The 14,147-nt window shown below is 47.2% G+C and overlaps 1 protein-coding gene across 3 annotated transcripts in view; it reads right to left on the bottom strand.

Moving 5' to 3' along the window:
• Window positions 1-14,147, bottom strand: part of LOC119440532 (tudor domain-containing protein 1) — a 71,926-nt gene that overhangs the window by 27,394 nt on the left and 30,385 nt on the right. For 2 of the 3 annotated variants that reach the window (XM_049661816.1, XM_049661818.1), the window contains 3 exons: window positions 10,950-11,036; window positions 8,384-8,574; window positions 2,965-3,245 (listed from right to left, as the gene is read on the bottom strand). In XM_049661816.1, the coding sequence (XP_049517773.1) occupies window positions 2,965-3,245; window positions 8,384-8,574; window positions 10,950-11,036 (559 nt within the window). Of the gene's footprint in view, window positions 1-2,964; window positions 3,246-8,376; window positions 8,575-10,949; window positions 11,037-14,147 lie in introns of all 3 variants that reach the window. The other variant, XM_049661817.1, reaches the window with a different exon arrangement.

Raw genomic sequence — 14,147 nt, 5'->3', positions numbered from 1 at the left:
CATTTAGTGATGGCCAGTGGATGCCAGGAGTGTTGAAATGACCCCTGCAGATAAATTGTACGTGAAATTTGCAATAGTACGCAGGACATTAAGGGAAGAACCGGGCAGACAATATATAACGCTAGTTACAATAAACTGATTATTCAGTAAAATTTGACACGACACGGGTTCTGTATCTGTAGCAAAGGCAAAACTTAGAAATGAAGATCCGCACGAATAAGCAGTGCGCCGCCGCCGCCAGTTCCGTGAATCCTGTCTAGGCGCATGGAAATAAAACCGGGTGGTCGTAAGTACAGTAGAACCCCGCTGATACGTTTTTCACGGGACCGGAAAAAAAAAAAAAAAGCAAGAGCCAGGAAAACAGGAAAAATTGAGAAATGGGAGTAGTGTTAAAATGCACACAATATTATTTTAATTCTTACGTGTGAAAAAAAGTCGTAGTTTCGCCCGACAGCCGAAGTATCGATTGTGATAGCAAATTAGTAGTCAGCAATACAAAGTAAGAATAGTAGTTTTATCGTCAATATCAACTTGTCAACATTTGCTTATTAAATATATTAACAAGCATGGTGTCAGCGCCCGCAGGCAAACATGAACACATCACACTCGATGAGCGCAGACACGCGCTGTCAAGCGCTGGCGTGAGGAATTTAAGCGCCACTGCAGAAGCGAGCGAACTGACTTTCGTGCTGTTGTCTATCGCTTCAATGCAAACTGAGCGCCGAGAACACACAGCACGCACAAAGCTACGAGCCGCCAACGCACCTACACTGCGTAGTCTCTGGCCCCAACGCAGATCGCTTTCAAGATACGTCCCACGCGACCACGCAGTACGCAGTTGATGCCAGAGCACAACGCTGCCTGCTATCCCTCCCCCCTCACTGGTGCCTCGAGCGTAACGGAAGAAGGCGCACCTCCTCCCTGCTTTTCTTTCTTTTGCGCGCGAGATTAGGCGCGGTCGTCGGCTTTGAATGAAAAGGAGGACTTAGTTTTGACGTATTTGTGCACCATAGTGCTACGTACGAACGGTGCGAGTCGTGAAATATCGCGGCGCGCAAGCACATAGCGAGAGAGGCCCCCGAAACTGCCTACGCCGGCCAACACTCGCATCCCAATAGCGCCTCGTCCTCTTCGCAACCACAATCTCTCTCTCTCTCGCATCCCAATAACAGCAGTGAACAAAACTTCAGGGAGCGGCCCGCGTCGGCACGGCGACGCGCGTGCGCGTGTCGCGGAGACTGTCGAAGGTGAGGGAAGAGGGCGGCAGGTAAGCGCATCAGGCCTCGGCAACCCCGTCGCTTCGGTGGCTCCCCTCGCCCTCCCTCTCAACTCCCTCATAGCTCCTTCACCTTCGACTGTCTCCGTGCGCGCCCGCCGGCCCGGCGCCAGCTTAGCCCACTCCAATAAGTTTCGTTTTCGGCCGTTGAAGCGAGCATTGGCCGATGTGGGCAGTTTCGTTGACCGGACTGGGCCTCCGCGTTGCTTCCCTCTGCGCTGCAGCCGCTGCGTTGGCTGAGACGTCGGCACGTACACGCGTTTGCCGGCGCGACGCTGAAACGGCGACCTTACCATTTGAGAGAGCAAATTTTCGCCGCGGTATTTTTACTTTCTTTTTTATTTCTCCGCGCGGTGTTGAGGGGTCTCTCCTAAGCTTTTGCTTTATGGCGGTGTAGGAGGATTGCCAGTCAGAGGCACCACCACGTGATTTGGCGTATTGCTGAGAGCATTGTCAGTGCGCGGTTATGTTCGAATTAACCGTTGCAAATGCTTTCGCGTTCGAATTACCGAGCGTTCTCGCCCATTGGAATACACATAACTTTGACGGGACCACATCGTCAGTTCGAATTAACGAGATTTGACTGTGACTATGTTTTGCAAGAAATGTTTCTGCCCTTCCACCTCAATATGGGCTTGTCAGTTTCAATTTTTACTGGATTTGGATCGTACGTTTTCACGGATCGTACGTTTATTTTTCGCGTATTTTTTGAAAACATATGAACGAGGTTCTACTGTATGTAGCCATGATTCAGTGCTGCCAATAACAAAAGAGGAATAAACAGAAATAAGAGAAATTAGGTCTGGAAGTTTTTTAACAATACTGCGAGCGTTGAGGTTAACGAGATGGCCAGAACGTGGTCAGGTAGAGGGTGAGCCAAAAGTCAGACACAGGCACGTAACGTAATGCTTGATTAGATACTTTTACTAATGTGTTTTAACAGTCATCCCAGTTATATCGAATCATGTCAATCAACCCATGATTGTATCTTAACTTGACGACAGAACTGTTATTACGAAAAGGAGTTGATGCTTCCCAGATTTTTTTCTGCACAGGTCTAATCCTTGCAGAGAAATCTTCTGTAATGAAGAAACTTGAGCCTTGAGTTCATAAAATAAATCACAAGCTCTCGAATAAAAAATGCCGGCTGCGCTTGCAGTTTCGAAATGACAGCTAGATGATCGGAACCCGGTGCCATATTGAAAGAGCTACACGACACCGCATTTCGTTCTTTAGATGGACGTTTTTAACGGAAGTTTGCAGCTAGGTGCAGGGACGCACCAGGAACACCAGGAAGCGACACTGAAAATGTGGTTTTCGAACCGTGCTACCGAATTGTAACTGCTGACGCCAGCTTCAGAGCGGTTAATTTCTTAGCACGTTTAAGGGCGAGTCCATATATAACAAACTAAACTACTGATATAACGACCACTTTTCACAGAACTATCGAGTTCATTTTAAACAGGTTCGACTGTTTATGCTACACATTCACACACAACTTAGCCCAAGTGAAATTTCCTTGTCGCTGGCCTTTACCTTCAAATGCATTACTTGACTTCGATAAAATGTGGTTCGGAGCACTCTACCTCTACTGGCATGTTTCCCATTGTCTGGTAACATAAAACCATTTTCACTAAGCCAAGATTCACACTGGGACTAGCTGGGGAAGGAAAATGGCCGGCACGCACCTTTACTTGGCTTCAGTTCCACTTCATGAAAGCCCTCCGACAACCTAGACACATTGGCAACTATTGTGCCTTCTTGGATCATGGAACCAAGCAGGGAAAATGCTTCTTCAGACCAGCCAGCCGATGTAGATGCTGGACGCAAGTCATGAAGCCGACAGCGCACTGCCTGTGCTGGCAATTTCTTGCACTGCTCCGGAAGTTGGCAAATGCTTTCAGACGGCACTTGGGCCACATTGCCATAGTCAATGAAGTATACTGTGCAAGCAGAGTCCTGAAAAGAAGTAAAGTAATCAAGAACCATAAAAACAGCGCCACACCTATATTGGAACAAATAAAAATCACAAGACAAGAGCAAATCTCTCGAGCTATGTCTGGTAATCTAGTGAGGCCAAACGGTAGCCACGGCTCGAAAATTTTACCATTTAACAAAAGTAGATTTTTTTTATACAGAAACAGAAGAGAGAGCTGTCATTACTGCTCACTGGTAGTGTCGCAAAACTCGGGATGCACAATTCCTCTGCATTACCAAAATTAGGTGGCATCCATGGCTGTCCACAATGTGCTGAAGAATCTCTAAGACGACGTGCTGGAAATGACATCATATTTGCTATCTACCACATGCATGTCAACTGCTTAGGTGCTATTTAGAAGCTGCTAATAAGAAAATTATGCAATTCCCAGCCCTGCAGCTTAAGTAGCATACACAACTCATTTATTACCTAGGGGGGGGGGGGGGGGACGCGGCTTACACATGACGAAAAATGGCCAAAAATACATTTTTTGAAAATCACATTTTCAATTTCTATAACTTTTTCTATCTGATTCCGAAATATCATCACTATCAGCCAGGGTGGCGAAAAATTTCGCAGAGATCACCAAAGAACAGTGTTTTTCAAGCCACAATATCTCTGGAAAGGCAAAACTGAGCGCCGCCGCCATCTTGGTCTCGTCGGAAAGTGCATTTCTCCGTCTTTAAATCTGCCCCTGCAGCTATCTCCTACATAAAGAAACAAGTGCACAAAAAGCATATGATTGAAGGTCGTTCCGGAGTCTCCAACTGACCGCGAACGTCACGTCAAGTCAGCGCGGTTCGCCATTGGTTCGGTTCTCGCTCCAGGATGGCGTCGTCTCCTCGGCTCGTTGCGGTCTTAGCACCTTGCGAGCTCTCAACGAGCGTCAAAACAGGCGCTACGAGGATATCGCGGTAGCGTGGTTGATAATGGCCGATCCTTCCGTTTGTGGACATCTCTGACCTGCGGCTAAGCATCCCAGGCATTGGTTGGCGAAGCGGACTTCGCGACCAAACCTTGGGCACGGAATCCTCGGACACCCGTACGGTTAAGGGGGGAGGCGGGGATGAAAATTAACTTTTTTGTTTCTTGGCAGAAAGGGCTGAAATTTGGCACACACACTGTACATTGCAATAGAGAAGCAAATCTAAAATTTCATTACGATATCTTCATTAGTTTTTGTTTGATAAGAATTTACAAAAGTTTACAAGTTCCTTGCTCGTGGAAAGCCTGGCACAGTAACTAAACATGACAGGGAGCTGCCTTTAGTTTTAATCTTTGCTCAAAAGAGCACTACAGGGTACAACAGTTTCAAAATTTTTTTAATCCCTTTATTTTTTTTTTACACAGAACATCATGTTCACCTTCACTAACTGTACCAGAACTTGTCACTCACAAAATAGCATGTAGAAAAAAAAGTAAGCCATCAACAAGATATTGAAGACTGTCATACCCTCAAGCACACTTCAGGGAATACATAAAAACAAACGGGATCAAAATCGGTCGAGCTATTGTTGTGCTATGCTTTCCACGAGCCTGGCGACCGACAAAAAAAAAAAAAACACACAATTGAGAAAACGGGCTGCAAAGTTTTGCAAGCAGCGCAGATTTATTAGAACGCATCAAGGCTGTAATATTTGGCATCATTGCTGTCAGGCATCTTCTTGTACCTTTGCCTCGTCGTTTGGTGGGCGTTTAAAATTTCATAGCCTGGCTGGTCCATCAAATTGAGCTTCCGTTCAGTTGCAGACAACGCGCTAAGGGAGTCGCGAACGCTGCATGCTCGCGCTTCTGCAGTCACCGCTGACACGAAATACGGCTCGAGGCGCATCCGACTGGTGCACCGTTCGGGCGACTATTGGTCTAGTGAATCTTCGGTTATCACACTGTAGCTCGTCGATGGTTGGGGTTCGCTCGGAGGCGGCGCGTCCGTGTCGCACGATGCATCAGAAACTGAGTGCACCGTCTTTACCGGTGATGGTGACCTTCGACTCGCGTCGACACGATCTCGGCTGATTCGCGTGGCCGTACGCCGAGGCGCGGGAGCCTCCGTTAGCACGTCTTCCGTCAACTGTGTTATCAGTGCCGATCACACAGGGCGATTGTCGGTTTCGCTGCTCTAGTCACACGGTGCAAGCACGTTCAGTTGGGTGCTCCGCCGCTTCTCCCACTAATTGCCCTATTTTTCTCGCCGTAGGAGGCTCGCGCTTCCGTATTATTAAGGCGTGCTTCGTCCAAAATCTATTCTCGAATGAGCGACGATCCATCACTAACCTGGGAGCTCTCAGAAATCCGAATTCTGCGTGTCAAGTGAAGACGCCGGCGTGGTTTGCGAAGCGGACAACTGCGGTCACCATCTTGCCCGCTGCCACAGCAGTAACCAATGGGGAGGCGCCTTTCAGCACGGCAGCCAATCGGAGGCCCGCTTTCATTGGAGGGCCTGTGTGACTACCTTCAGCAGACCGCGCTTCTTTTGTGTTTGTGCGTTTGTTACAAGATGGCAACAACCAACGAATTGAGAAGCGGAACGGCAAAACTTTGAGCTTTCAAACGATACCAAGATGGCGGCGCTCGGTGGCGGGAAATACGAGATATGGCTCCGTGAACTGCGGTGATGTTGCGCGATTTAAAGCTGTTTTCTCGCCCTGCGCACTGACAAATTAATTTTTTTCGGGCACTTTTCGTGCGTTTTCAGCCAAACCATTTTGATACAGCATAGATTAGGCGTTGCAGATACCGAAACGCGTGGTTTCCAAAAATCGATTTTTGTCGCGATTTTCGCGATGACAAATTCCCGAAAAACTTCGTTATAAAGAGGATTTAGTTATATGCAGGTTCGGCACGAAAATTCGAAAACGAAACGCTTACCGTATGTACTATCGCTCAAGATTCAGTCCCAATACACTAAAGTTTATGAACAAAAAAGTCCCAGTTTCGCCTGCAAGGCAAAACATCGATTGCAACGGCAAATTAACAGACAGCTATATGAAGTAAGAATAGTACAGTCAAACTTCGTTAATACGTACCCACTTAATGGGTAATTGCGGTTTAAACGTAGTTTCGAAAATTCCCCCACCCAGCCCCCATTGAACCTCATGTATTGGCTGACCGCTTAAGCTCATTGCCCACCAAACGGTTAGTGCGTACTATTTTCCTTGTTCTACACGCACAGGCACAAAATTGGCAAAATATCATGTGTGCAGACGTTCGATTCTGGAGTTGCGATGCCCGGACGACAGTCGCCAGCGATAGTGAACTTACAACATGTCCACCATGACGCATTTCCTGCTCGTACAGCTGCCGGTAGGGGGCACGAATGCGCTGTCGCTGTCGGAGAAGTAACCGCGCAGAAGCACATTGTATTGCGAAGCGCATTTGTGCCGTTACCGTGGACGTCGCTTTGAGGTTCCGTGTAAAGTCCAAACACGGCAACATCGTCACCGCGCGCCGTACGCTATGTGTGCGAGTGAAAGCTTGCGGGGGTCAACCAACTCAATCTCGCGCGCGCGAGGGAGAAGGGGGGTGGAAGCGCGCTTCCATGCTAGGCACAGAGGGGAAGGCGTTTACTTCAGCGGCGGCCGGCGTGTCTTGAAAGCGATTTGCGATGTGGAAAAAGTGTGTGCCCACGCGGGCTTATCTTCAAAGCGAACTACAGACAAGGTCAATATCTTGCGTTTCTTCGTTGCAGCACTCATCCTTGGAATGCCATACCAGGTACTGGATGCGTGGATGTGTGTCTTTTCGCACAAGCGCGAGGCGTCGGAAACTAAGAGCGAGCGACATGATGGCGTCGTAGCGTCGTATAGTGTCACCTAGTGTCAGGTTAGTGAAGTGAAGCGCAGAGACTTGCACAGTAACCAAAAAGTGGCGCTGCCAGCGCATAGAAAAAAAAAACACTTTTTTTCCTTCGCCCACATCAACAGGAAAATGAGAGTGCCGGCTCGGCGGGCAAGGCCAGCTGCAGTAAGCGGCGGGATCAGGTTTGAATGAAAGGAGGGGGAAAGGTCACGCCTGCGACGCCAAGATAGGGATGCAGGCCCGCCTCGCGGATGCTCGCACGCACGCACATGTGTGCTCAATCTCGCCTCGCAGTCGCAGTGAAATAGAGCGCGCCGCCGCCGCTTCGCATTCCATCGCGGCGGAGAAGGTGCTTCCGGTTGCTGCTCGCGCAAAAATGACAAAATTTGGGTCAAAATTTCTAGGTTGTTGGCGGGGAAAATTCGTTATTTCGAGGGGGTCTCCCGCTGCCGCCACATCGTTACGTAGAGGTCTCAAATACATGTGCTTCTATGGAGTTACGGTGGGGAATAGAAAAACTTCCTTATATCCAGGAATTCGTCATATGTAGGTTCGTTATATGCAAGTTTAACTGTATTATACACGAAGGTCAATTCGCTCGCTGCAGCTGCTCCCACACTTCCTCACTGCAGCGTTTTGAGAGCGAGTTTGCGCGATCATCGAGTGAGATGTGTTCATGTGTGCTTGTGCGCACGTGACACCATGCTTGTTAACATAGTAAGCAAATGTTTACAAGTTTATATGGCCGATAAAACTACTATCCTTATTTCGTATAGCTGTATACTAATTTGCTATCGCAGTCGATGCTTCACCTTGCGGGCGAAACTGCCGGCTTTTTTTTTTTTTATTCATCGCCACTTCAGTGCACGGGAGTAAATCTGTTTTTCTAAATTGAAATAAATGAAAGAAATAATTTTTTTTTTTGTCATGGAAAACAGGCGCGTTACAATCGAGGGTGTGTTAGAATCGAGTAAATACGATAACTCAAAATAAGTGACCTGCAAAAAAACAAAATATTACTTGAAATCAGTATGAAAAACTGAACAAGTATGCATAATGTCATCAAGATTATTTGAAAAGTAAAGAAAAAAACAGCTTCAAAAGCAGGCTGCCCTTGCTGAGAAAAGAATAGTGCTTTGAGACAAGCACGTGCACTCATCACACCAGCTATATGTCATATTTAGTTAGTAATCGAATGTTTACTGCAATTTATACTGTCCAGAATATTAAGAGCCTTACTTTATGTAAGATTATACCTTGCTGTCACTGTCAGTATTTTGCGCTTAAGGTAAAACTGCAACATTTTTTCAGCTGAGTAACTTACCAGTGAGGTGACCCTCGCGCGATACCACTGGCCATCATCAGCAAAGAGTGCTGCACAATATTCTCCCTTGGTGGGCTGGAGCCTTTCGCTGGTTGCACACAACGTCTGCAAAGTGGCCTGCAGATGCGCCAAGTCTTGCATCTCGGAGACATTTTGAAGGAAGAATTCAGACAGGCTGATGCCATAGGAAAGGGCCACCTAAGCAGTAGAAAAGAAGACAACTCTTTGAAACATCAGTGAAAACAGGAGACTTCCATACTATCACTTTAATAACCTGCCCCTCTATATACAGTCCCAGACATAATTCGGACTAGACGGGGACCGCCAAAACATCCGAATACAGTGGAACCTCGTTGATACGATCTTCGCGGGAACCAGACGTATAATCCAAAGCAAGCCCCAAAACTTACTTGGTAACACTCGCTAGCAAAGCTTCCTATGGGGTCGAGTGATACTACTCCAGAAAATAAGACATATAATCCAAAGCAAGCCCCAAAACTTACTTGGTAACACTCGCTAGCAAAGCTTCCTATGGAGTCGAGTGATACTACTCCGCATAACACGCGTGCTTTGCGGCGCAGCAACACGACATTACACGAACCGCAGCCAACACACTTTTATTGAGCAACTTTAAAACAGCTCATCATTTTTCGCTCGACTTTCTTTTTTACAAAGTCCGTAAACAAGTTCTTTTGAAAGATAAAAAAAGCCGCCATTTCCTCACTCAACTGCGCATTTGCGACGAAGCCCCAAAGAGCGTCTAACACTGCGAGTGCGTCACCAGCAGTTGAGCACTAGTCGCAGCAGCTGTCAACCCCTCCTTCGGTGCAGTCATCTTGGTCGTCATCACTGCCGTCTTTGGTGCTTTCATCTTGGTGGTCGGCATCTTCAGTGGTCGCCTCTGCAATAATGTCTTTCACACAGCGCAACTCGCATGTCGCCAGATGGTCATCCGCACACACCAACTCTGCCGAAAACCGTCCGCATTCAAGTGATCCCAATCCGAGATCTGAAGCATATTGTCGTCTTCCTGGCCGCTCGGTGTGTCGCACGCATAGTAAAATCCACATTTTCTAAAGCAGTTAGCGATGCTTTCTGGCTTGACACAATCCCACGACATCGCCAAAAAGTGAATGGCATCGAGAAGGTCAATCTTCAAGTTGCTGTCCTTCCTCTGGATCTTGGCCAAAAGCCATCGCACCAGCAAGCTTCGGAAATAAAATTTTACATTTCAAATAATGCCTGCATCGAGGGCCTGCAAGTGGACTGTGGTGCTAGGTGGTAAAAAAATCACCTTAACTTTTCATAGCCAGCCGCCATCAACCGGGTGCACGGCACAGTTATCAATAAACAGAAGACTCTTTCTGTTTTTAGCAGACACCTTGGCATCCAGAAATGTCAGAAATTCAGTAAAAAAAAAAAAAAAAAAGCACCAGTCATCCCCACGCCTTCTTGTTGGCTTTGTACGTGACTGGAAGGCTTGGATTATGCGAGAAACATTGTGGCTTCCAGAATTTGCCAATAACAGTAAGCTCAGCTTCTCGCTTCCGTCAGCATTGACACAAAAAAGCACTGTCACCCTTTCCTTGCTCTTTCCTCCTTGGCACGTCTCGCCCTTTATGCCAAGACATTTCTCAGGCTGGAGGTTGATGAAGATGCCAGCTTCGTCAGCATGACTTCATGATACTGAGATATCAGGGCTGGCAAAGTTAATACCCAGTCTGATATGATTGCTGTGTCGACATTTTTCCCTTCGCTGAAAAATGTCTTGTAGACCAAGCCACGTTGTGACTTGAACAGATGAAGCCACCCATTAGAGGCTTGGAAGCTTTGCACACATAAGGACAGCGCGATGTCATCGGCCTTCTCCTGTAAAACTGCGATCAAGTTTAACACCTGCCGCTCTCACCTGCTTAAACCAAGCCAGGAGGATGTCTTCCATTTGTCCATGTTGCGAACTTTTTATCTGCTTTACGCTAGCGCCGAAGACTTATACATTTCTGCATTTCTCTTCACACTTACAGATGATGGTGTTCAATGTTGAAACCGGCAAACCAAGTTCGCTTGCCAGATCCACACGCTTTTTTTTTTTTTTTGAACTTGCAGATGATGTCGAGTTTTTCTTTCGCACAGATCCGCATTACACCAGTTTCCTGCGCCAGGGCCAGTGTAGAGGCGTGTGCTTTCTTCCTTCTTTAAAGAGCGAGCGCGCCTCCAGACCGGCCATTACCGCGTGTACGTCACTGAAGGGAGCAGCTCTGATTGGTTCTGCTTTCCTCGCGGCTCGTTTCCCGCCAGGGTGTGCGGCAAATTATACCGTGTGTCTCTCACTTGATCCGGCACTATGGCATGGCAAAACGTCTCGCATGCTGCAACCGTTCTGGTGTGTCAGACGCCATATGGAACACCGAATTGCACCGTACGTCTCCTACCTCACAACAGCAAGTTTGGCATGCAATCATTATGCGAGTAAATACAGTATAAAACAATTATTTTGTCAACTGTTCTCTGGTACCCTTCTGAGAATACACTGTCAGCTTCTCAGTAAAGACATGACAATGAGATGGACTCACCTCAACATCCTCTCCGAGCGGCAGGGTTGGGAACTCCAGGTGGCGTGTGCTCACTGGCTTGTCGACTCTTGTATGCCCTTGCGGATGCTGCAAAATTTCAGAAATAAGCTTGCCAGAATCTGGACAACTTGGGCCAGCTACAAATTGTGCGAGACTTGGAATTCCTAAAGCTAGGTGAACATTAGGTCAACATTCTATTGACTAAAAGAATTTTTTTTTAGTACGCTTATGTAAGAACAATAAATCCCGACATATTACTTGCTCTACTTAATGTCGGCTCACATGTATCGCTAAAGCCCATATAAATTTTTATACAGTTGCCGACTGATAATTCGAACATGCACAATTATTCGAACAGCTTTGCGGTACTGCACTGGCCCATAGATATAATGTAAAAGGATGTCCAAAATTTCGGACACTTTATAGCATAATGTTCCATAATTTGAACTCCACTGACATGATCCTGAGCTAATTCAGCCACAGAGTCAAGCAGGAAGAGCTATATTTTTGTTACGAATCATCTCCAACCTAACACAGGCCATGTCACACTAGCACCTTCTCAATACCAAAACTACCAAAGCCTAGTCAATCCAGTAGTTGTGAACCGTACCCAAACCACAAGACAAAAGGTGATAGGAGAGAACGGATAAAAAATAGAGTGAGAAAAACATTAACACATTAACGCGATCATCCAGCATGTCACAATTTCAGAGTCACCTGTACAAATCACAAGTCCTTAGATTATTTCTATATTCTAAACACCGAGGTTGGGTTTTGAGTTTCGATGCTAATTACTCTCCAATCTAAGTACCTAGCTTTTATTACAGCACTCTATAGTACAACAATGTACAACAACTATTTGTCCTAGAACCACAATAATTGAGCTTTTGGAATAGGCACATAAATGTATAGATAAACCACCGTAAGCTGCAGAACACAGGCTTAGGTGTTTGAAAAAATATATTACTAAAAGGTCGCCCCTGGACTTGTGTACTGTACCGGTCCTTGACACAGTCTGAATTGTCATCTGGCAACACATGGTAGTCGCATGCCTCTTCGCATAAGCATCGCCATCACCTCATAGCGGACCAATGCTATCCGACCGATGCTACCGACACCATCTACTCTCTTTATTCGGCTAGCATTCCGGGCATTGTTAATTTCACAACCTGCTGAAAAGGAGTACTGGTACACGGCACCAGTTCGTTGCTGCATTTAAAAATCTATGGAGTACGCAGAAATGAACGAGAAAAAGTTCGCCCAGTGGGACCTAGGCGTCTCCGGGGGGGGGGGAAGGGCTGGTACTGGCGAACGCAGAAAGGAACGATCACTGCATGCAACCCACGGAAGACGTCCTTTCACAGGCACCGCAGAGTGCACCCTAAAATTGAGGACAAGGTGGCAGATTTTGTCCGCAAGCATCGTGCCAGGTCCCTGCTGGTGACAGCAGAGCTCATCTGCAGCAATGCCATCGAGCTCGCCAGTGTTGGCCAGGCTGTCAAGGGAGCAATTTAAGAGCTCCATCTATACCGAGTTCTTAGCTTCATGCGACGCAAAGGTTTAGCCGTCATTCGTCACAGCCTGCAAACACGAGGCAAAAGAAGCGAAACTGCTTTCATCAGGGAACAACCATTCGCGCTTCACAGTGGGCCTCTTTGATTATGCTTTGACAGTCCTGGACTGTCCGCAAACCGTCTGTGGCTTCGGGTCTAACTAGCCCCGACGGAAAAGTGCATCACAGTCACGTGTTCTAGCCGTCCGAGACTGTCCGTGGCTTCGTTCGAAAGCGCCGTGACCGGAAGTCACTTTCCTGGCTGCCATCGTCTGCTCTTAGCTACTCATAGATAGCCCCCCATCCAGCGAATTGATTAGCGTGGCTTCCAAAATCATAGTCTCAGAGGCCACATCGCCAACTCAATCATAAAACTTCATAGTGGAATCGCAGCCCGAGCACGCATAGGACGTGTTCGCAAAGCGCAGTTTACGTTGCGCTCTCGCACTTAGTACCTCTTAATGGCTGTATTTAAGCTAGCTCAGTGCCTGCAAAATAGCAGAATTCCCACACAGACATAAGCATAATCGTGGTCGTGCCACGTCGCTGTTCATGCAGAAAGCAACCGCCAATATCCTGAAAGCTTATGAAACCATCTACTAATTAAAGGCTTGATGCATGTCTGGACAGAGCGCGTGTACACCATCTACTAATCCTGATCGTCAAAAAGTAAACGCTCAAACTTGGCAACAGAAGGGATCAACATATATGTCAACGGCAATTGGTGAACCTCCGATTGTATACAACCCTATCAATAGCAATATGATATGCTTCCTTGCACACCAGTTTCACTCACCTGAAAAGTGAAATTTAGCTGTTTACTACACATATAGCAATGAGCACGACAGATTTCACGAAACGCAGTGCTTCTCCCTGAGCGCAGTGCTTCTCTCTTAGAAAACACGGAGACTAAAGCTCCAGCAATTAGACTGCTCATGAAAAACTTGCACGATGGCACACAAAGCACCGGTATAACAGAAGCGATAGCTCAGTGCACAGTATTTGCCGTCTGGAATGCGCAATGTACGCAGAAACACACAGCATCTTTCACAACGTGGCATCAAATGCCACGCGCGTCTTTTTAAGACAGCCGTCGCCTGCCAGCTGCTTGCGTTTGTGCGAGCAAAAATCTGCTGACAGCTCCAAGAGTTTGCGGACACTCCGCACACAGTCCGCAACTCCCAGTCCATGAAAAACTAACGCAATTGTGGCAGTTCCTCAAAGCTGTTCCAAGAAAATCGACTGTGGGACAGCAGTCCCAAGCAGTCCAGGACTGTCAGGGACTGATAATCGAAGAGGTCCCAGTGATGCTCGCACGCACTGCTGATTGTTGAAAGATGCCCCATTTATCGTTTTCAAGTGAAGACGCTACCATAAGAGGTTTTCACGAGACATCATCGTACGCGTGACCGAGTGGACGTCATGCTCGACAAGCCTTTTAAAGATTGTCTGCACAAACTGTACAACCAGTGAATGGCCAGCGACAACCCGAGGACCCCAACCAGCAGGCTGTGCAAGCTGCTTCTCGTCACTGTGTGCACATGGGTGTCCCAGGCTTGGTGCTTGCGGCCCGACGACATGGTAATGTGCGCAATCAAGAAATGCTGTATTAGCAACTCCCTGGACAGCACGGAGGACGACATGTC

Source organism: Dermacentor silvarum, chromosome 2, assembly GCF_013339745.2.
Source record: "Dermacentor silvarum isolate Dsil-2018 chromosome 2, BIME_Dsil_1.4, whole genome shotgun sequence".
NCBI lineage: Eukaryota > Metazoa > Arthropoda > Arachnida > Ixodida > Ixodidae > Dermacentor > Dermacentor silvarum.
This window is presented reverse-complemented; position numbering and strand designations above follow the sequence as displayed.